Source organism: Trachymyrmex cornetzi, unplaced genomic scaffold, assembly GCF_001594075.2.
Source record: "Trachymyrmex cornetzi isolate Tcor2-1 unplaced genomic scaffold, Tcor1.1 scaffold56, whole genome shotgun sequence".
In the NCBI taxonomy this organism is placed as follows: domain Eukaryota; kingdom Metazoa; phylum Arthropoda; class Insecta; order Hymenoptera; family Formicidae; genus Trachymyrmex; species Trachymyrmex cornetzi.
The window spans coordinates 974,709-999,346 of record NW_017299871.1 but is presented as its reverse complement, the minus strand read 5'-3'; the positions used below and the strand labels follow the sequence as shown (position 1 = coordinate 999,346).

Genomic DNA, 24,638 nt, shown 5'->3' with positions numbered 1-24,638 from the left:
GAAGCGTTAATTATATGCATCATGTGCAACATAATGTGTGCAATTGCTAATTTCCGGCGTGTTCACGATAAAAATGTCGCGTCCGCATGGATAGGTTTTTCCAGACTTCGTTTTTTTTTTCTTTCTCCCTTTTACGATGTACTAGAAATTACGCGCCGGACTTCATTTATATACAGGGTGTCTTATAACCTTCAACCTTAAATTTAATGATAGATTCCCTGTTGACATCTCATCGAAAAAAAAAAAAAAAAAATTAACGCGAAACAGGTCAGTATTTTTCAAATATTTTATATCAAATATCTTTAGTAATCAAAATTTTGAATTAAAATTGTAACAAATTGACTTAAATGTTTTATTGTTCAATTATGTATTATTATTCAACCAAACAGTGTTAATATTCTATTATTCAATTATCGCTTCAAAGGTCGACTACCTCTGTCAAAACGCGAGCAAAGAACGACTTCTTAATCACTTGTGATACCAAAAACCAGCATGCCTTGATGTTTCAATCAAGACAAAGTCCACTCCTAAATTGAGCTTAGAAGAATCTAATCATTGTAATTAAGCTTCGCACTTGCCGCAGCCACCCTTTATATATGTACGCGCATACACATATATATATATAGGTACACACAGAAACGCGCGGCACACGTACACGTGCTGCGTTCAACGCTCGTTCACTCGAAAGCATCGCTCCTCGTCTCTCTTTCTCCCTCTTCCTCGTGGGGGGGTGTACGTATACACCTGCTTGCGTCTGTGTGGCGCGCGTAGAGTGAAAGCAGGGCGGCTTCATCCTTTAACGGTTTGGTGAGTCACGGACCGGGGTGGTTCGGGGTAGGGATAAGCACAGGGTGTCTGCCGCCCGTCTGCCTTCTGCCTTTCACCGCGCACCCCTTTGCTCCCCCCCCCCCCCCGCCGCCCCCCGCCGCCGCCACCACCCACCCACCCGCACCCTCGACTCCGCAGTCAACTAGCCGCGTCGCTGCGCGCGCTACGCGACGGCCGATATACACGCGATTATATCGCCGCTCGTTGTCTTTGCGATTGTAATGACTTGTAATGATCAGTAACGTCACGCGAAAATTTGCGGCGTACCGTGGGGATGATTCGTAACGATTTGCCACGGCACGAGATAACCGTTTGCGATGAAGCTTCAGAAAGATACACTGCGATTTACAACATCTTGAACATTTCGCAGAGAATTTTTCCTTGCCTGCGATATGTATATCGCGTATATGATATTTTTCTCTCTATTGTAGACTTTGACGAATATTCTTCAATCTTCTAACTTTGAAATGTTTCAATTAGATACATGTATAATATACGTGTGAATATCTCTCGGAAGGTCTTTTGATAAACTACGAGTTATTGCATGAAAAGCATATAAAATTGCGAGAGCAGATTTAAGAATTAAATTAAATTGAAGAGAAACGAAATATTGCAAAAAAATGACATACATAGATTGTAAAAATTAATTTCATTTGGTGATCTAATTTCGTTTAATGATTGGATTATTTTAGGGATAGAAGATATTTAAAAAGGCAAAATACGTGAATAAAAGCTTATAACATCGCAGACGATTCTAGAAAAGAAGATAAGGAAGGTTTCAATCGATTTTGCGAAATTCAGGGAGAGCACAATGGAACAATTTCGTAACGTTCTCGTCCTTCGCGAAAGCACCACGCCCGAACATACTCGACTCGATCTTCCTTTAGAAGATGGAATCGGGAGCGATGTAATTTTTTTATGATAAAATTGCTACGGATAACTATACACGATAATAATTGAATTTCTTTTAATTATTTTATTTTATTTTATTTTTATATTTCTTATTGATTTAAACATTTTATAAAGATTCTATTTCTATAAAAAAATATAAATACGATATCTTATTGCAGATACGAAGCTATTTTCTTCTATTTTACGGAAAGAACAGTTTTGTTCTAAAAAAAATTACAATTTTAAAATAATTAGATTGGAATTTGGTATTTAAAGTAATGTTTAAAATAATTTTCTTAGACCATCAGAATAATTATGTAGGATGCTCAAGAATGTCAAAACTTTTTGCAGTATTGTTTATTATACTTGAGCGTCCCATATAACAATTTTGATAATCCAACAAAATTTAAAAAATTAAAGTTATTAAAAAAATTTATCTTTGTATTTTTAAAATTATATATTATAAGTATTTTTGCGTACACTGAAACAATATTTATTATATTTATATCTTAATAAAAAATTTTTTTGAATATTTATAAATAAATATTTATTTATAATAAATATTTACTCACAAAATGATAGTTAAATAAATTAATTTTCTTATATCACACACACAAACAAATATTTGTTAACACTCAATAAATATTTACTTGCAAATATTCAAAGAAATAGTAATTTCTTTTCAGTGTAGTAATACATTGGTGTACACGATTTAATGTTTGTTAATGTTTCACATTATGAATTATAAACGCGTCTAAACAGAGGAACAGGATAACGTTTTTGTCTCGTGATTTAGCGAGAGGAGATTGAGGCGGATATGCGGATATGGAGGAAAAAGCACGATATAAAACGCGGCTCCAGAATGCTCCACGTCCTTGGCACATGATCGACAACAAGAGTAATAAGGATTTTTAGTGGTGGAATACTTGTAGCACAATCCCTCACAAGACGCCGAAATTACGCGTTGGCTTCCTAAACTGGCATCCCTCCTTAGCGCACTGGGTATCTCGAAAGTCGTTCATTTTCCTCCGATTGTATTCGGATTGAGAGACATAACGTTTTACATAAGAATTAGGGTCGAGAGAAAGTATAGCTTCGTGAATTTTATAAGGACCGGATTGTTGTATCTCATCTCTGTATCGCGTTCCCACAAAATTACAACACTCTTGTAACCGCGGATTCATTTCTCGTTCTTCATCATTCTTTCTCTCTATATCTTCCTCTCGTTTACGGCGGCCAAGTGTCGTGTATGTTGAAGTCGTAAAAATTGAATATCTGCGTTACTCCGGACAGATGCATTCTTATCACAATCGCCATGCTTGTTGGTTTAAATAAAACGTCGAAATTTCGAATTAAACAGGTCGCTTATAGTCACTTCGGGATTCGACATCTCGGTATGATTTACTCTGTCTCGACTTTTCGCTCTGCATAAAGAATCTCGTATCTTCGATCTTCCGCACGATCTCCTACTGGGCTCTCTCTTTTGGGCCTTCTCTTTCTCTCTTTCTCTCTCTCTCTCCCTCTCCCGCCCTCTCTTTATTTTTCTCTTTCCCTCTCTCACCCTGGGTCGCGTGTTCTACATTTTCGTAGTTCGATTTTCTAACGGCCTCGCTCGAGTTTCGAGTGCGTCGTCTGTCGCACATTTCGAGGTCGGTACATCGGGTGGTACTTTTGCCCCCCGTGCGCCGCAATGCGACACCACCACGGGAATCTGCGCCCGGTTTCTCTCTTCTCTCACAGGGACGACGAGACTTTTTTTCCCCTATGACGAATACCATTCCGAATAAAATTCACTCGAGAGCGTGGCCGACAATCGCCTGGCACTTTTTTGTACGCGCGTAATGCCAGAGCAGCAGAAGTACCGCGGCTTCAATAACCGACATTTTCCCGGATAGATTGAAATAGGGGTTGAAATGTTTATTTGTACATTTACCTCGCAATTTCTAGTAATATTTTTGTAAACGATTGCTTTTCGATCTAGGTTCTAATCAATTGATTTTCGACGTGATTATCGCAAATCAGGTGATTTCAGAAATTATTTTCATATCAAACTGCAGCGAGTATTGCCATCAAAATAGATTAATGATTTAATAAATTGAATTAATAATATAATAAATGATCTGCTTTTAGCAGAAAAAGCAACTTTGTAACTATTATGAGATTTTTTAATGTAATTAGTTTATTATATATTTAGATTCAATAAGGAACTAAGGGCAAGATCAATCGCATCAAAGAATTTTACAACAGTTGCAAAGCTGCTTTTTTTGCTGAACACAGCCAATGTAAAAGCTATCGCTCAAGTATAGTGCGTGGCTTCAGATTATAATGGTGGGCAAACGTTATCGAGCGAATCAATCTATTAGTATGGCCAAGGTTCGAGTGTTATAGGCCTTATATCACACCTATTGTGTCCTCGATGAGCAAAATTTTCTGAGAAACGCTCTAAGAATAATCTTACAATAAAAAAGAAATGCGTAGGAAACGGAACGGAATTTAAAAATGTGAGAGAAACTTTGAGACTACAAAACGATCTAAAATATTAAGGGATCATGGTAATAAATTGCATGATATATAGATTTAATCGATCATTCCGACAACAAAATAAGTCCATAATTTTCGAGAATCCAGGGTAGTTAATGGAGTGTGTTGTAAACGTGTGAATATACAGCGTACGAAAACAACGCAGCTCTTTGTTGTACTCGTATGTAGCAAATTGTAGATGTTGCATTTGGAAAGATATTACATTGAACATTACACTCGGAAGCAATGATACTTCCGAGATAATGTGATCTTTAGCGGGTCGTTATTATTTTCGAAATAGAAGGACTCTCAGATCTAGCTGACATGTTAGAATCGCAAATGCCTTAAGCGTCTCACTTGGCTTCGACAATGATTGGCAAACTCCTCGTGACCTTGCGTCAGATATCTGCCGCGAGATAATCGCGTCGTCCTACTTTTGAAATTTTCCCGGCGGCGCTTTCTACCAAAATTGTCGCTTAAGAATTCCCGGTTCCGCGTTCTCTAATTTAATAGAAAGCTTTTTCATTGGAGGTACGAGCGACGTGGGAAAAAAAAGGGTCAGGGCTTTTCCGAGTTTAGACCGTAGATATACAGTTCCAGATTCGTAGGTCCTAGATTCGCCCTTAAGACGCTGATATATCGTCGCGACGTCTTTCCGCGCTCCATACACTTACAAACGCACACAAAGAGACAATCCAAAACTCACCCCTGCTATTTGATAAATATGCTTTTTATGGAAATTAAACAGGATTGATTATAAGAAAAGTGGGGAAAGAAATATAAAGTTCGAGATTTACACGATAAAAGAAATAAATAATTAAAAAGAAATTTTCCTTTTATTATTAATAATTTATAATATAATTATTATTTTTCATGAATTAAAAAACAATTTTTCTTTAGCAAATATCTAAGGGCATCGTTCATTATTTTAATTTCTAACATTATAATTTCCGAATATAAAATTTCTCTTAATTAGATTTATTCTCATCGATCTCATTTCTCGTTGGTATTATAATTGGTTATAATTCCTTGTATTTTAATGATAAATATAAATTATCAAGGAGAGGAACAAATTTTATTGTTTAGATATAATAAATATGTATTGTTATATTTAATATAAATATATTATTAATTGTGAGCATGGCACGAGTATTGTAAATTGTTTTTGCTTTAAATAATATTATTGGATTACGAAATGGGATAAAATTTTCACATGCCTCTGCCTAACTTCATGTTCCTTACATCAGCCACGACCGCGTGTAATCGGGGTTAGCGCGATCTCTCCCGGTGGCGAAAAATAAATTTCGCACTCGCGCATGTCAGTAAGGCAAAGTAAGGTCTCTCCGTCGCCAAGTTGTCCATTTGAAACGCGCTACGATATAGGATATCGAGGGAAAGGCGCGACGGCACCGAAGGAAATAGAGAAAACGTCTCGCGAAGGATCGAGAGTCGGAGGGGGATGGTGGTCGGGAAACGAGGATCGAGAAGTCGGAGGATGAGGGAAACGTTTGGGAAAAGAAAGCGACGTTGCCGACGACGTTGACCTGGCAGTACCTACCGAGTTGGTAGAATCATCCCGCCAAGTGTGCCTACGAAAGGATGAGTTACTGCAGTTAAATTGGGATTGGTTTTCGTTGATTAAGGACAATGGTTCCTGCACACCGAACGCGGCAAAGCTTGCGGTGCGGCAGAAATTGGCGCGAGAGCCAATCAGTTTATCGCCTTTCCATAAAAGCGAAAGAATGATTGGCTACTGCGCTAACTTCCGCCGTGCGGCAAGCATTGCTGCGTTAAGTGTGTAAGAGCCATTATCTTTGTCGCGTTCTGTCTGACAATGAGACAGCCATAAGATATTAGCTTGACTTAGACTAGGAATAAGATAAAACTAGATTTTGACATCAAAATTAAAAAACTGAAAGAACAATTTTGCTAAAGTACCTAAAAATTTAACTAGATACAGATCTGAAAGAAATTTTGTTGGACCATCAAAATTCAAACGTGATGAATAATGCTGCTGAAAAATTTTGACATTTTAGTCATCTTGAGCATCCTACATAATTTTGATAACCCTACAAAATTATTTTTAGGTCTATATCCAGCTAAACTTTTTAATACTTTAACGTAACTGTTTTTTTCATGCAAAAGATCGCTGCTAAATGTGCAATATTATTGACAAATTTGAAAAAATTTGTCAATGGCAACAGAGAACATTAAAAATTAATGATGAAATATGAAGGAACTATGAATGTATACCATAGCCATGTTCAACGAAAATAGCATTATATTAACCTCGTTGAAGATTTCACTAAATCTTTAATTTATTTATGTGCTTGATAATATTTAATATGCTTAAGAAAATGGCATGCACTTAGAAAATTAGTGGATCGTTGGGAAACGTTCAACAGAAAATTATAGGATAATGGCAAAGTTGCTTTCATCGCCGAAAGCAGCCAATGACTTTCAAAGACGATTACTCAGGTTCTATTTGGACGATACGCGCGGCGATATCAAGGGCGGTTTGTTTCCGCCGTCGACACGCGAGTAGATCCCCGACGAAGCGTCGGAGACTATAATTCTTTCGCGGGAGAGAAATTGGGAGGAAAGGGCGGCAACGAAGACTATCCGAGGATCCGGTCGAATGTAAGCTTACATAGTTTGTCACTGACAACTCGCCGACGAACGAGATTTTGGTCCGTCCTTGGAGTCGGGACGGAGAGATCGTCGGAGATAGGATGAGCCTCGAGGGATAAACACGAAACTCCCCGCTTCGAAGGCCGGGGAAATAGCGAGAGAAAGCAGTGATTTCTAAGACAATTCGCGGCCGTCTCGATGTATCGAGACGCGGAGACGAGAGGAGAGATCGCACATCCTGTCGTACGAATCGGCATCGTTGCGAGGATCGCGGCTGGATGAATAAATGAAGAAGCACCGCCGAGGAAACCCTACTTCGCCGTTTCCCAAATGAGTCGGTCCCGCAAAAACTGCTGAGGCGACTTGAAGCCAGACAGCGAAACGGAGACGACGGCGCGCGGTGGTCGGAGATAACGGCGAGGCTTCGAGAAGAATTTTCTTTCGCGTACTTTCATCATCCTGGTACCGAGAATTCCTTCACAAGGACAAATGGTGTAACAATGGTCCCCCGAGATAGTGGTTCCAAAAGTTCTAATACACAATGTGTCCCCCGTACCTACTTCGTTTTATCTGCAAACTCGTGAGCCGATCTCGAATCGATTCTTGGCTGAAATTTCGCAACCTCGACAACCTACTCTGGATTATAAAAGAATGAAAGTTTAAAAGAAACTTTTTATTTTTTAATTAGATAGTTGAATCAAATGTTCAAAGAATACATCATCAAATCAAATTCGACAACCTTTGAATTATAAAAGAATAAAAGTTTAGAGAGAGAGAGAGAGAGAGAGAAAAAAAATTTATTTTTAATTAAATATTTAGCTCTGTGAAAGAATTTGTTAATTAAACGGTAATTAAAGTCGAATGTTGTTCAGAGAATACATCAAATCAAATTCAACAACGTTTGGATTATAAAAGAATAAAAACTTATAAGTACCTTTTTATTTTTAGTTAGATATTTAACGTTGAAAAAATGTGATAATTACGACGATAATTAAAGTTAAATATTGTTCGGTAAATATATCGTTAAATCGAATTTAATTGCGATTGGCTGAAGAGCGAATCGGATAATTATTTCGGACAGACTTCGTATAGGCTTTGAAAATGATCGCTCGATGGAACACGAACATCGGATCGATTGTTGGATTGAGGAAACGAATTCGCATGGACCAGCAAAGTGCATTAGACTAGATCAATGCGGTAGGAAGTGGAAGTTTGGCTCGAGGTAAGAGCGATCCGCGAAAGGAGAGCGGAAGGGGGATTACAACTGTTACCAAGAACGAGAACGAACAAGACAAGGGGGATGGGGGTTGTAACAGGAAGCGAGGAGATTGCGGCTTGAGATTGATGAAGAGACGAGGAGAATGCGATTTTTAAGCATCGCTTAAATCGGGGCGCCCTTAAAGGCGGGATATAATTCCGCGGGTCTCCGGGGAGTGAAGTCACGCGGAAACGGAAGGAAATTCTCGCAGTTAGGGTGCCGCGTAAGAGAGTGATTATTAGGGCGGAAAGCCGGAAGTTCGTGAGGTTTCACGGTGAGTTCTCCTACTCAAGGCGGTTCTTCGGGACGCGTTAAAGTTAAGGCCTCGAAGTACGAGATAAGTTATCCTGGCGATGTGCACGGTAAAATGTTACATCAACCGACGACGTATACGAAAACGGTTGCGTGCGCATGATTACCGAGTCCGGTAATTATTGTCGAAAGCGGAATATAGAAAGGGGATTCGATCGAACTGATGTCTGCATCGCCGCGGACAATGACGAAGAAAACGCATGGTGTACGCTGCGACGTCCGTCGATAAAAAGTTTAAAATAATACCATGTTTTCTCTCTCTCTCTCTCTCTCTCTCTCTCTGTCTGTCTGTCTGTCTGTCTGTCTCTCTCCATACACACGCACGCACACGAATGGTTAAAATGTATACATCCTACACGCAAAGACCGTCCGGTATCGTCACCAGATAAGAAGTCCAACCTGAGCAAGCCCAGGGCGAATCTAATTACAGCGCGACATGTCACTGACGTGTTCCAGACATAGTACCACGTATACAAGCACGATACTCGACTAGTATCGTGTAGGGCTGAGGCGATTGACCGTAATACGACCAGTCAAATAAGAGGGTCAGATATAGCCAGTTAGTAACCCTGATCCAGATCTATCGCCACGTGGTCGCTCGCAGCTACGTATCCGCTGTTTAAAGCACGTGTGACGTATATTCGTGCGATCGTATATACGCGGCAATGCGTATCCTCCCGAATCTCGCGATTTGACTTCTCTCGCCATCTCGATCAAGCCGTCGTCGACCAACTCGATCGAGCGACAATTTCGCCGCATGCCGTTCCTCGTTAAAGGAAAAATCGACGATGTCCGTCGTCGCTTTGGGTGTGGCTGGTGCGGTTCACGCTGGAATTGCGACCTATGCGACCGAGCTGTCTGATCTGCGCGTAGGGAAGGAGCGAGTAGAAACGATCGAACAAGGTCAGACGTTCTCTAGTTTTGAAATTATGCGATCGTCTCAATTTTCTCGGAGTTGCATATTGTTATAATTTGTAAACTTAAACGGAGCAGCTGTCAAAGAGAACTACATACAGCGAAGGTTCTTTCTTTTTTTTTTTTAATCACGTAGTGTCAATCAAGTGTAATCAGATAGTTAATAATGTTATCGCGCTCGTAAGGCATTAATAGCGACATCTTATGAGCGAATTAAGTCGATTTATTTACAATTTAGTTTTGGGAATCAGGAACCATACAGAGAATCTGATGTACACGGGAGAGTGGAGGAGTTGGGATGGTACAATGAATTACGCTGCGCGTTTTACGCGAACGGGGTTGCGCGATTGTACACGTAAGACCCCGATAATACATTAGACGAACGTGTATCGGAGAAATTAAAGACAATGCCAAGAAAAAGATACGACGGCGGATAGCATGCGGGGTTGAATGCGGTGGGACAACGGGGAGTAGACTGAGGAAAAGAGAGAGAGAGAAAGAGAGAGATGAATTGGTAGATAAATAGAGAGGTCGCGTAGCCAAAGAGAGAAAAAGCGGTAGAGGGCGGAAGAAGAAAACGGGAGAGGGATAAGAGTGTAGATGGAAGGGAAGTACACGGAGGAGGACAGCAGGGAAGAAAAGGGAAGAAAGAAGAAACATGAGGGTGAAGACGCGAGGCGATCGGCAAGACAGACGAAGGGAAAAGAGAAAGAAAGAGAGAGGGGGAGGGGGAGGGGGAGAGGGGGAGAGGAAGGGCAGGGGAATAGTGGAAGCGAGAGGAAGTAACCCTACCCTTTTCTAGCCTGAAGCGGAGTGTGTACTAGGATGAGGAGAGTCAAGAGGGAATAAAGGGGGTGTAGGAGATATACGAAGAGCGGCGCCCAGCTGGAGCCACGTGCATCGATCTGACTACAGGCGCCAGCCGTCCTATCCGTCGGCTCGTTCGTCCATGAGTTCGACCCTGCCCCACTCCAACTCATCTCGAACCGTTTCATCCCATCCTGAACCGTCAAACTCCTGGTTCTAATACTCCCCATAAAGAGAGAGGGGGGGGGGAGGGGGGAGGAGAAACAGAAAGAAAAAGAAAGTGAAAGAGAGATTGACAATGAGAAAAGCTAAGAGATAGAAGGAGATAAGGCGAAAAAGAACGAAGGGCGGGAGAAAAAAAAGAAAGAGAAGAAAAGGGATGAAAGGGAGGAGGAAAAAAAGTGACAGAAGAGATAGAAATGTGCGAGGCGATAGAGATCGCGGGAGAGAGAGAGAGAGAGAGAGAGAGAGAGAGAGAGAGAGAGAGAAAGCTAGTGAAAAAGAGAATGAAGAGATAGATGGAGAGAAGGAGGGGGGGGGAGGGAGAGAGAGAGAAAGGTAAGATAAAGAGAAGGAGAAAGAGGGAGGGAAAAGGGAAAAGGAGGTGGGGTAGTGCATGTCGCGAGGCATTGCGAGGGCGGGCGAATTTTAACCCCCGCGCGTAGTGTCCGACTTGGTTGGTATTCTCCCTCGGAATTCCCACAGGTTGAACGAACTCTATTCTATTCGAGCGAAATTCGGGATGCACGCTCTCTCGGTCCTTTCGGGGAGGGGAAATTGGCGAATTTCTCGAGAAGTCGTCACACACGCTAAATCGCACGTCATCGGCCATTGTGCGCCTCCATAAATAATGAAGGGGAAAAAAATTAACCGACGTCGTTTACTGCCTATCGGGGACCCCTCTCGGTATCTCAATCGACTTTTTATAGCACAACTTTTATCGCGTCCTCTTTCACGATTTGGCAGGGCGTTTTTATAGAATCGCGGCGTTGCGCGAAAATATACGTCCGTCTATATAATACGCCTGGCGCAATCTTTTCCACAATCGTAAAAAAAGGGATAATGGAAGCAAAAGTGCCTCCGCGTCGCGTCGCGTTGTGTGTGTGTGTGTGTTGCGAGAACAAACGTAAACGGAATCGATATCGTTCGTTTTCTCGTCATATCGCTGTATCGGCTCTCAACGGCGCTTCAAGGTCCGCGAGATGATCGTCTCTCCGTCGGATTAGCTCTCACGAGGTGGCCTTGAATAAAGTATCCGCGTTAAAAGCTCGTAGATGGATTAGCGGCGTTAAACTTTCTCGGATACTTGGAGTGTAATCTAACCCGCATGTGCATCGCTCGTGAAGAAGTGGAACGATGTTTACGCAAACGTTTTGTCGTTACGTATGAATGAGTACAATGTATACAATTGGTGCAATTAATGAATATGCGAGTAAGCTGAAGGAATACGAATCAAAATGAATATGATGTATCTTGTGGGTTACATACATATATTGAATCAATGAATATATTAGATTGGTGCGAATAAATTCATCGTTTTTCCATTTGTTAATTAAAATTAGATAACGCGTCGAATAAAATTATAAAATTAGCAAACCGGAATTTTTTAAAAAGGGGAAGTTGAAAAATTTCTCTTTATATATGAGAATAAAACTATTTAATTTTATTTTTAACTTTATTTTACCAATATTATAAATGTCATGTCACACACAACTTAACGAATACGTAAAAGATATATGTGTGTGTGAAATATTTGAAGAAAGGACGAAGGATGAGGAAGTCAGGACGATCGAATTGGAACAGATTTAATAGACAGTCAGCCTGTCCAAATAGTGGAAGAGAGTCTGAAACATGTGCCTACGCGGCTCGAGTCGAAAAAGCTAAATAGGAGGACGTTGTACGAGTTGGTGACTGTTAAGAACTGCGAGTTACGAGCCACGAACGCTCAAGCTTTCATAAAGATCCGCCGCCAAGTTCTTTTAAAAGAGAACAACCGTCTAGCGCGCATAATGGCCGATCTACGCGCGCGACAGGAGTCCCTCTCTCTTTCTCTATCTTTCCAGTCTACGGGGATATCATCCGGGCAATGACGAACGTCCTGAGAAATACTGCGTCAATTCGCCCATCGTGTCGCGCCGAGTCGCGACGCGTCGCGTCGCGTCGCGTCGCGTCACCTCGTCCCCGCGTTCCAGGTCGCACCATCGTGTCGCGATACGATTCGTTTGTGCAAGCGGATTTTTATGCCATTGTATTCTATAATACTGACAAAGTAAGCCCCCTCCTCTGGCTAGAGAATATAGTTGTAACAAATAGATCTACCGTAATACTGTGTATAAATTTACTGTATATGAACGACACAATGCAGTGAGCATATTTACTATGTAATGTAATTGATATAATTAATATATTGTAATAATTTATTATGTAGTAAAAGTAAATATGTAATAATAGATATTATACCTACAAATAAATATATTATTTATAGTCAATAGAGTGTCTCAAAATGACCCAACATTCTGTTCATCGAACCCACTCTTAATTTACGAGCTATGAAGAGAATAAAGAGACAGCTATAAAAATTCGATAGTTTTACATATAGTATATGTGAATGCATCCATTATTGCACATAAAGCGTTTATATAATACTGTAGAACCTATTTATTTTATTAACAGTTTATTAACTTAATTTTATCGATTTCAATTAAAAAAGTGCAAAAGCGGTAAAAGCGCATAATAGCTCTATTAATTATTGCTATCGCTAGAGTTTATTAATTTCTAGTTTTATCGACAAACAAACGTGCAGCACTACTATATGACAAAAGACTATTTCTATTATTATTAATGGCGGGCGCCTTGTCTTCTCGTAAATTCTCAAGACGCCCTGCAAGTTTTGCTAAACAGTGCCGCATGCGTGTTTCATGCGCAATATCATGGAATCGCCTCTACTTGTGTAATAAAACATACGTACTTGAAATTGTTACTGGGTGTTGCCGAGAGTTCGCAGGGAATTTAGCAAGTCGGGTCTTCTCGAGCGATTAATCATCTCTTTCGATGTTCAATCCGCATTCGCGTATCAGAATCGATTAACGGATCATGCTGTATCATTAAAGCTGGCAATGACGCCCTTTGCGGTCGATGGTAAATTTGTGCGAAGCAAGGGAAGATAACCGCAAAATATTCACCCGAAAAAAAAAAAAATGTAACCGTTCGCTCTTTTTATTGTGTCTAGCTTTGCTGTGAGAACAAGAATTAGGGCGGCTTCGATTAACTCAATCAATACTATTTTATCAAATAATATTACTAAATAAAATAAATAAGACCATTAATTAATAATAAAAATAATAATAAATAAAATTTATAAAAGGAATAGGACTGTTAAATTAATCAATAGACATATTTAATGTATCGAAGAAAGATTACAAACAACGAACTATAACCCTTACCATACCATCTACAATTTGGTGCCTCATCCATACCATCAAGGGTCACTTCAAATCTTTTCGTTTTTTCACCTTTCCAAAATAATAAAAAAAATCTCTAAAAATTCACCAACATACTTTCAACTTTCTAGAATAAATATCGACTCTTTATTTTGGAAAATAATAAAATGTAGTATAATTTATAATTATCGAAAGACTCAAAGAAACTTGCACGAACAGGAATCACTCGGTCACTAGTTACCCATATTAGTACGGTAAGGGATATATTAGAGAATTTATTTTCTACCGAATGAGTTAATCACCAATTAATCGGAATTGGTTGAAATCGCTCATACTTTTTATATATTATATTCCTATTTTTTCGCAATTTTTTTTTTGATTGTCAATGTCGTTTTAAAGGTATCAAACCGTCGAATTCTGCTCATACCCTTTTTCAAGGAACCACTTCCTCCGCGACGTTCGTCTCGCTTAGGCGAGAGCGAAGGCGCGTGGTTACGTGTAATTAATCGAGGTAAATGATCCTTGGCAGAGTATATCTCGGTGGGGGCTACCAACGACTACCAACGACTACCAACCACCGCCAACAGCATGCGCGCGCGAACGGGGGCGAGCGAGCGAGCGAGCAAGCGGATTCGACCGTCCGTCACTAGGCGCGACTGGGTAATACACTGTATGCAATGCATCCTGTCAGAGATAATGGTTTCCTCTTGAACATGAGAAACGCGGGACACAATAAACCGCCAAAATTACGATCTCTGGCTTACGGCATCGTTTGGTAATGGCGATGGAATGGCCGCGTCTAAAGGGGAATGGAATTTGCGTGCGAAAGGAAGAGAATGCGATAGGGCTGATGAAGTGAAAAAAAAGACAGGAAAAGATGAGAGGAAGAGAGGAATAATGCGTATATCGTCGCGATATCGTTCTATAGGTACATCGTTGCATTGTTGGAAGTTATAGGGTTAACAGTCGTACTCTTTTAAGAGTACATGCTCTCTAAAACTTTGAGAGTATCACTCTAAAGAGTCCGATCTCACTCTTAAGAATTGAAGATTGAATCACACTTTTTCAAAATGGCTCAATTTTCACTCTTTAGAACAAGATTCCTCTTTAAAAAGTTTAGAGTGTGTACTTACTCTTTTTGAGATCGTACAACTTTTAGTCATTAATTAAAATTTTATATTTATAAAATTATATTAATAAAAAAATTGATACACGCATTGATATATTAATAAAAATTATCAATAAAAATTATGTTCTAGAAATTTTATTTGATCAAATACTTACATTAACGTATAAAAGAAAATTATACTCCCTCCTATCTCTAAATTACAACTTTTTTTAAAAAATATATATACACTGAGAAAAAAATATAGTCGATTTTAATAAATATTTAGTTCAATACTGCCAACTAAATATTTACTTACAGTAAATAAATATTTGTTTAGTAAAAAAAATGATTGTTAAATCAAATTAACATTTCTTGTATCAAATAAATATATCTTTATATTTAATAAATATTTAGTTGGCATGTATATATATTCAACTAAATATTTATTAAAATTGACTATATTTTTTTCCAGTGTATATATATTCTTTTCTAGTGATTTATATATAATGACCCTAGTTGGAAGGCACGCTGGACGTCGTGTATTCTGCTCCTTTCTATGACTTTTCGCAAAATAGCTTCCCTTTTCTAACTAATTAACTCTAACTAGCTCTAATAAGCTCAAAGGCTAGGTCGGTTTCGATCGATGGAGACTAAGGGATCTTCTCGTAGACATATCAGTATCACCTATCTTTAAATATGAATTTGTCGCTAGAATATATCTTTCTTTCTATAAAAATAGACTGTCCTCGGGGATATTCTTCCCCAGCCTAATCTTCTTCAGCAACTTCGCACTCTCTTCGTCTCTCGTTATCCATCAACCTTCCCTTCTGCTTCCTCGCTATCGTAGTCACCGTCGTCGTGATCGTCGTTCGGGATTTCGCATCCTCGACGATAACGACGTCGACGAAATGGTAACGCTGGTGGCGTTGTTGAGTGAGACGCATAAATTCTTATGGTATCTTATGGTCCAAGCGCTTCGGAATGGCCCGCCCGCTTTCCGAAGGGTGGCGAGAATATAAACGTTGTTTTTGCATAGGAACGTTACTCACGGGTTGTAAAGCCCCGTGGCTGCTTGCTCGCGTTGCTATTGATGCCACCGTTATTGTTGCTGTTGCTGTTGCCGCTATTGCTGACAGTTAACACCTCCTCATACGCTTACTCGCTATCGGAGACTTACACGGCCATATGCCGACACTTTGTATCGATTGTCGAGAATACAAGGTCCGGATATCTTCTCTTGCCCTCACTATCTCTCTCTAATGAATTTTTAAATAACAATCCGACTTGCGTAATTGTTTTCGCTACGGCAAAGTATATCTCGATTTTTAAACCAGTATTACGAGATTATTCCGTCTTATTTAAATAATTTATTAATATTTCGTGCTGAAATATTCTTGAGGATTAACGACTTGTCAATTCTAAAAAATGTGCGGTTTCGTTATTTACCTTTCAACATCGATACTTTCCAGACAATAATTTTTATTCTGCTTTCACCGCACAAAATTCATCCCCCTGTAGTTTGCAATAACGCCTGAAAGGTTTCCATCGAAACGAGTTTTGACGATCTTTTTTGGTAGCCTTCACCGTGGAAACTTTCGATCGCTCGGCGAGCTCCATTACGAGTTTTCCCACTGTCGATTGCATTCGTACAATTTCCCATTGCATTATCGTGAAAGAACGTTACCTCTCTGCTTTATCTTTCTCTTCATATCGGCCCAGCAAAACCGAATAACCAGATCGGGAAAATGAATTAATTTGATTACTCAATGAATTATACCGTTTTACTCGATCAGTTATGTATGGAATAGAAAGGGGATCGTCATGTTGGTAAAAAAAGAAACCACATCGGAAATATTTAATTATACATGAGAAATTTCTATAGGATGTTCAATACATTTACATTATAGTATTATGTTATAACGTAGTATGGTCTCACACACAAAAGTAATCAAATTTAATAATTATTGACATCTATAAAAAAATTCTGATTAATCATAATTATTGTTAAAATAATTGCACTTGGAACAAATGTGAGAGAGATTTATAAATTTATAATAAGCATTCATAAAACAAGTTAATTAATCCTTCAGTGCCACTCTGGATATGACATATCCGGCTTTCCTTTTCTAATGCTTTTTTCATTGCCTATAATTTTTGTATCAATAAAAATACATACATTTAGTTCGTATCTCCTTAATTCGATTGAAAAAAAACTTTTACAATGTATTCATTTTTATGAAAATTATAAAATCGATAAATAATCGAATTAGTTGGGTGTGCCATATCCAGTGTATTGTTCCAATAATGTGGCACTGAAAGGTTAATAATAATAATTGTATTCGAACGTTTTCTCTTTCTCTCTCTCTCTCTCTTTTATTATTTTTACTATTTATGTAATTAGGAGAGAGATAAGAACACAGAACAAGTCGTTTAGATCGCGATTAAGGGACAAACGATCCCTTCGTGGCCACAGGGAGGGTTTTACTCCATAATCATACACTGTAACCCTCAAAGAAATTTAAAGAAGAGGATGGCTCAATCGATGAGAATTTGGCAAACGAAAGGGCGATGGGACGATACCTGAATGGTAGTAAAATTGTTTTCAACGATAGTATGATTCTCACGCGGTTATTATTAGAAAACTCGTTAACAGACTATACCGGCGCGTTATGTATCTTTTTACTGTGGTGCTAAAAGAGCGAAACTTTCCCGCCGTGATCATTTTTCTAGTGTCCGTCGAAAACATTGCTCGTCCCCGGACCAATTAACCGAATACGTTCTGAGCTTGAGAACTTTTTCTCTTTCTGATGTTCAATGAAAATCATTTAGAAAGTAACATGTTTAACCCCTTCACACCCTGTATACATTGTAACATACATAAAATTTGAAAAAATCATCTGTTAAAATTATTTAATTCATCGACTAGATGTACATACATAATGTATACGTTGCAAAAATAGTGAAAATTTCGAAAAAATTAATTGTTTATAAATCATTTATTAAATGTCTTTGAATTGAAAATAAAAAAAAATTTTTAACATGGAGAGAGCATTAAATTCAGATCTGGAGGAGTTAAGAGACATTTAAGTTTCATAGTTGTATATGATTGCTAAAACTCATAAGAAAAGAATCGCGAATTGACTGGAAGTGATTTATATTAGAAAGCGGGTCACGCGTTTGAACCAGGCAACTTATTAACTGCTATATCGTGTATAAATTCTTGTTTATCATATATTATGTGGAAATATTACATTACTTACTCCCTCTGTATTTTCATTCGCTAATGGAATGTTAAGAATAATCGAATGCTCTGGAAGCACTAATTTATACACGAAGGTGAAAAGGTGTAAAAATACGCGTCGGAAATTACGCGATTTATCAATCTCGATTTTTCCTTTAGTTAGCTGATGACTATAAATTACGTTAGAGATCCCACGATTAATACGATCGAGGATGAGCGATGAGGAGTGAAATTCTGTCTCGCACGCGATGTCTGTCGCACGACCGACCGCGGCTCGACGACAAATTGGAAGACGAGGTGAGAACGGTGAGTGCATTGGCTGGGAAAATTCGCGGCGGCGCGACGAGTAATTATCGTCCGTCAGCTGGAGTTGTGCTCGGTCGGGTATATCGATTCAACCGGGTAGGTAGAGAAAAGTATCCGCGGCACGTCGGTACGACTACGAGCGGCCACAAAGGAGTGGGAACTCGCGTTGTTCGGGTTCCGCGGCATTTCTTTTTTTTCGCGTGTTCCACGTAGACAAAAAAATGTGGAACACAAACTTTCCCTCGTTGCAACCCCCGCGTGCCGCGCGTCCGCCGGCCACCCCGCGGTCGATGCCGGGCCGAGCAATGGTGGTCGTTTATAGTTTCTTTAGTTTCTTCAAAAAGAATGACGTGTTCATCGGCTATGTATAGTGACACAGCGACATTAACGTTAAAGTATCACATATGGCGCATTACGATACGCCTCGACGCGCGAGGTGTTCGGAAAAATCGTTCGGAGAATGACCGGAGGAAATTCCGGCGGGCGGATTTCGTGTTACGGGATCGTTGGCGGCGCACGCTTCGAAATTCTCGCCGGGAACGCGCGAGGATCGGAGATATCGATATCGCGCCGAGAAAAGTTTGCGACTCCCCCCGGCACGGCTCGCGCGAATCGATCGCGAACGAGTCCGAACCGAGTAATACTGCGCTGAAACTCTAATTAAACCGAAATTCCGCTTTGTCGCGACACGTTATCGGTTTGCTGATGTAATACTTCCCTTAATCTATCTATGTAAATCAGAATGGAAAAAGCTACTTCTTCTTTACAAATTAATATCTGTATAACGATAAGTAAAATATCACGAGAGAAATAAAAAACGTGTACAGGTCGTGTCTAGTGAAGCCTAATTTTATTTTCGAGAATTAAAAAATTTTCAAGATTTTGATTTGACTCGGGGATTCTAAATTAATTATTCAAAACTTTTCAGAATTTTGCATATTTCTAGTCTTAAGATTTCTTAATTTCTCAAATTTTCACAGACTATCCTAATTTTAATTATTTCTTTTTCTCCAGAATTCTCATTTTGATACGAAGTCTCTATTAGCGAATTGATTTACCGGAATCGATATCGCTGTTATCAAGCGAGAAACCGACGATTCAAACGTAGGATTGGAACGCCACGCGACGGTTTCACACGGCTTTAAAAGAGCGAAACGGGGCACGAAACTCTCTCCGCGGGGCGCAGGAGGGTGCTCGTTAATTTAACGGTGGCGAAGAGGTGCGAGCGCCGGCTAACGTCGCGGCAACGAGAGAGCCGGGGCAACATTACCGTTTCTACCTTGGGGTTCTATTACCCTTATTGTTAAACTTAGAGTTACTGTGAACTGCGGAGTGAACTATAGACCGCTTCTCTCTCTCTGTTGTCGCAACACTCGCGCCGACTGCGGCGGGCCACGTGGCTGCAGGTGTGTGGCTCCGCTGGGACGCGTGCGAGCGGCTCGTCAAGCGTCGCCAACGAGCGACCGGTCGACCGGTGTTGCCTGCAAAATTCGTCGACGTCGTTGACGTTTGTTGGAACCGGAAAAAGATCTGACCGCAATTTTCCCGCAATTACGTACACGAATCGCGTCGCGGACGCGACTCAGCCCCGAACTAGGCGAAACTATAAGGAAGTGAAACTAAAATGATGTTATAGTGAATAATTCATGGAATCATGGTAGAAGTTGCAAGTATGACGAGCCACTCGAAATTTTGCGATGAGTCAGCCTTTTTTATTATTGCAAACTTGTTTTTTCTTTTTTTTTTTCAATACAATTTTCCACGGTGATGATCCTCATCCGAAAGAACAAGGTGCTGCGTGAAATCATGGGAGATCAATTGTTAATTAGAATCATTTGCACAGATAAATGTGTTTATTACGGATTTACGTCATATCATATAAAGCGATAAAACGTACCCTACGTGTCGTTACCGGAGAAGTAATGCAATACACGCGGATAGATTAACCCCGAAGTCGCGTTGTACACACCACAAGTTATTACATTATATCTGTGTGCATCGGGCACGCTGTGTGTTGAACATGCGACGTGTTGTTTGGCGTTTCGTGGAAGTCGTCCTGTTATCGGAGACCAAGCTTATTGCAACTTGCTATTTCAAATCCATTCGCGTATACTTGTTATTTAATACACAGGCTATCGTTCGCTCTATTTTCACAAGTCTCGCGATAAAAGACACAAAACATACATTCTTCAAATCTATATTAAATTTAATATCAAGCGAAGAGTTAATGCTATTAAGCCGGATATTCACGTGTAAAACCAATATAGTTACAATATAATGAATAAAATACGCGTTTCCATCCAAGCGTTTAAGTCATCTTCAGTACAAAATAAAATTATAAAATATAAAATTATGAAAGTAACACCATATAATACATGAAACTCCGATTTTGAATGTTAAGGTGTATGATACGATTTACTATCGTTTAAGTCTTTTATATATATTAATATATTGTTTAAATCTCGGTTTTAATTTAATATATCACAAAATGTCGAAATTGAAAATTAACCCTTTGTGATTTAAAAAGAGGAAGTTAAATTCTATAAGGATTAACGTTAAAAATTACGTAATTTCTTCAAGGAATTATTCTGGGTATTTAAAAAATAAAACTTATTCTATAGATAACTAAAATACTTTTCGATTGGCTCGAGGCTTATACTTTACAGACAATCTGACTAAATTATACGTATGCGTGTATAGTTCGCAAGCGATAAACGTTCATCATTGATCAATACAATCTTATAAACAATCATACTGTCTATAACATCTATAACATCTTGGTATAATAAAAGCCCTGAAAAATCATGACCGAGTATCAATCGTGAACAATGTGACCCTCGAGAGGTAACATTATTTCGGCAAGTAATTATCAGATGTGATCGATAAACGGAATAAGCAGTCGCTATGTTTTTCGATCTATACTAGTACGATTGAGCAATCGTTATTACGACGTATCGAAACGTACGAGAAAAGAGTTTGGGGAAAACTTCTATATCGAGCGACTGGATCATCCAATCAGACATGGAATCAATGAATTCTCCTCGCGCAATTTGGCATCGAACGAATTCGGCTTAATCCAGTAGTTTCACTTCGGCGATATCAAACGACAGGAAAAAAGTACAACATCAAATTGCCATTGCCTTTCGATTTTTTGCAATTCGCATGTACGTACATTTCCGAATCGCTATCTATTGGATACAGCTTCGGATTTATATACCCCTAATATAATACAGAATCGTCCACATTGCATAATTGAATGATGTCATAATTCTCAATGTTCATCATTCTTAATTTTTTTAAGACATCAATGGCAAATGATTTGTGTATTTAACAACTCAAGTCATAAAAAATGAGATTGTACTGAATTATTGCGAACTGGAGAAATAATTGCGAACTGAAAAGGCCAATCAACTTGAACCAACTCAAGAAGCTAAGAAACTTGTTTCAACTTAAATTGATATAATAATATGATTGTCATTTATAAATAACAATAAAAAAAATATACAGAAATATAGAAATATACAGAAATGTACAGAAATATACAGAACCTGTTTATTTTAAAGGCATTATAAAATTAAGTGTTAAAAAGAGACATTGCATTATTGATTGTTTCAATGATTTTACGTGACGTATCGCGAATAATTAATAATTGCAGCATTCATATATGACGTGTAATAGAATACTCGCGTCTATAGATGCAGTAACGTCCTTTATCCGATGCAGAATAATTTTCTTATATGTAGGCGGAATATTTTGATTGAGAATGCCGCGATGCTTATCGAGCGAAGTTGACAAAGTTGTAAGACCCGGCCGCGGCTTACGTCGACGTTTCGCGCTTCGCAGAAATCTTTGCAACTTTTTCAAGGATCCTCTTCAAGCCACTGGCACCTCGCGCTTAGAAAATGTTTTCTCGGAAGCAAACTTTATACACGTGTGAGATCGGTCGCGTTAGAAATCGCATTCGTGCGGCAAGGACACTCGCGTTCTCTAGATCGTTCTCAATTGTTCGATCGCAGCTCGGCTGTGACATTGTGCAGGAATATTCGCGACGTTTCTCTTAAAAATTTTCCTCGCGAAATCCCTGTGTTCTGCATGGAGGATGCATCGGAGAAAGTAGAAACGTGAGGTGATAAAAATTAACGATCGATGAATCCAATTTGCCATATTGTATCTTGTGCTAATTGTTGTGCTTCTGAGCACATATCATGGAATTAATTGGAATAGATTTTGATCATAGTTGTTCAATCATTCACTAGATTTTTATTGTGTGTTAGGGAAAACGGCATAATTTCGAACGGAAACTATTCTGAACAGTTCCATAATATGTATTCTGTTGTCCCATATGTACCCAGAAATCATTTTCTTGTGTCAAAGTGCGAATCCGTTAGATTACCTGTATCGATTTCTTAGATCCGTATTCACACCTCACTTTTATCGATAAATACGTATTTAGCATATCGTTTATATCACTTAAACTACAGAATCTTGGAAATAAATGTGTACATTTATCAATAAAAGTAAAGTGTAAATACAGACCATTATCTCCGATTCTTATAGTAGCCTTTTAAATTAAATATACAATCGATATACATGTGTATATATATATATATATATATATATATATATACATATAAATCCTACTAATACAGAACTCTCTATATGTACTAAAATGGTGCAGATTATCACACGTTTGAAAGCTTTATGGGTCTTTTACAACGAGCCATATTATCTAAGTTTTATGTTTTGAGCCGTCTTAAGAAATTGACCAATCACAGTCGAATGTGAAAATAATAACTGACAATGATTGGTCAACTTTTACTAATATTTAAAACTTGGATAATGGCTTATTGTAGAAAACACACTAGGGCCACAGTACACAGAAAAATTAAAAAAAAAGGGCAGTTGGACGTAAGCAGCAAGGAAATCAACATGTCTTTTTTTTTGGATTTGCTGCTACTTACGTTATGGCCTTACGGTCTCTATTGTGATTGGCCAATTCGCATACTACTTAAGTTTTACTACTTGAGTTTTTTACAACAAAAGTGTGCCCTTATAATTTGGCCCTACAATCTGCATTTAAAAATTATACATTTTTTAGTTCGATATTTATCTGTCTTTATACAGAGTGTCTCAGAAAGAAAGATAGATATTTTGGGACATGATGATATTGTTCATCTTTAAATGCTATTCATATTCACAAGATCATTTTTTAATGATCACGTAAAGTTGAATATCATTATTTCTCAGAACATTAACCTTTCCTCCTGGAACACCATATAAGACCACCTTAAGTACAGTCTTAAGATGTTATAAATTAGTCACTGTATTAACAGTAAAGTTGTGCGCGTATTAATATCTTAAGACATTACTTAGAGGACGGTCTTGAAATAAAAACTTTTAGACTTTCGCTATTTGAGTCGTCCTTCGGAGTATTCAATGAAGAAATTAAACGTCAGAATAATAATATATAGACATAGGGCGGTATTCATAGTCCATTTTTATTTTAAGATCATCTTAAGTAATATCTTAAGATGCTAATACAATCCTGTGATTGATTTATGACATCTTTAGACTGTACTTAAGACAGTCTCAAATATAAGAATCAATTAATCTATGAATACCATCCTCTGATTGGTTTGTGACATCTTAAGACTATACTTAAGACGGTCTTAAATATAAGATCCGACTATGAATACTGGCCGTAGTTATACATCAGTCATGCTTATTATTGATGTACTTATCGTCAGATTACTGAATCTCTGGATACCGCTCGTATAACTGTTAAACCAATCTTTTAAACTATCGAAACATGAAAATGCGAAAAACAAGAGAAATTAATATGATTTTTCGAAACAAAGTGCGAGGGCTTATTGTTAGAGAATTTTCGAGTAAGTACTAGCGGACTCACCGGGTTCGGCGAAGGTGATAATCTCCGAAGTTCTCGCGTAGAAATCATCTAGCTCCTCTTGAACATCATCGTAACCCTGATAGGACTTGGCGGTGGTCCTAGCGTTACCCTCGGTGGTAGTGGTCTCCTGATCTAGATTCCTATACGAGTACTCGTCGCCGCCGTAGAGGAACTCGCCCGAATATTCACTCTCGTAGTCGACCCTCGACCGGTCGGAGTAGCGCGGCGGCGTTTGCGCTTCCGCCCGGTAAAGAGTCTCCAGGGCCAAGTGCCGGGGCACGGTGGCCAACGTCCTGTTAACGTCCGGGCGAGTCCTCAAGCCAAGTTTCTGCAAGATCTGATGTTTGATCGCCTCCAGCCTGAGATCGTCGGGGCTAGGCGCGACGGTGTCTTTGAACAGGCCGCCTCTCGGTGGACCCTCGTGGTGAACGTGATGATGATGGTGATGTTGCTGCTGCTGTTGTTGATGTGGG

General features: G+C 39.0%; 1 protein-coding gene across 1 annotated transcript in view; it reads right to left on the bottom strand.

Annotated features, from left to right (window-relative positions):
* The window catches only part of Actbeta (inhibin subunit beta), a 29,045-nt gene that overhangs the window by 3,909 nt on the left and 498 nt on the right, over positions 1 to 24,638 (bottom strand). The window contains exon 2 of the mRNA XM_018514736.1: positions 24,166 to 24,638. Within this exon, the coding sequence (XP_018370238.1) occupies positions 24,166 to 24,638 (473 nt within the window). The remainder of the gene's footprint in view (positions 1 to 24,165) is intronic.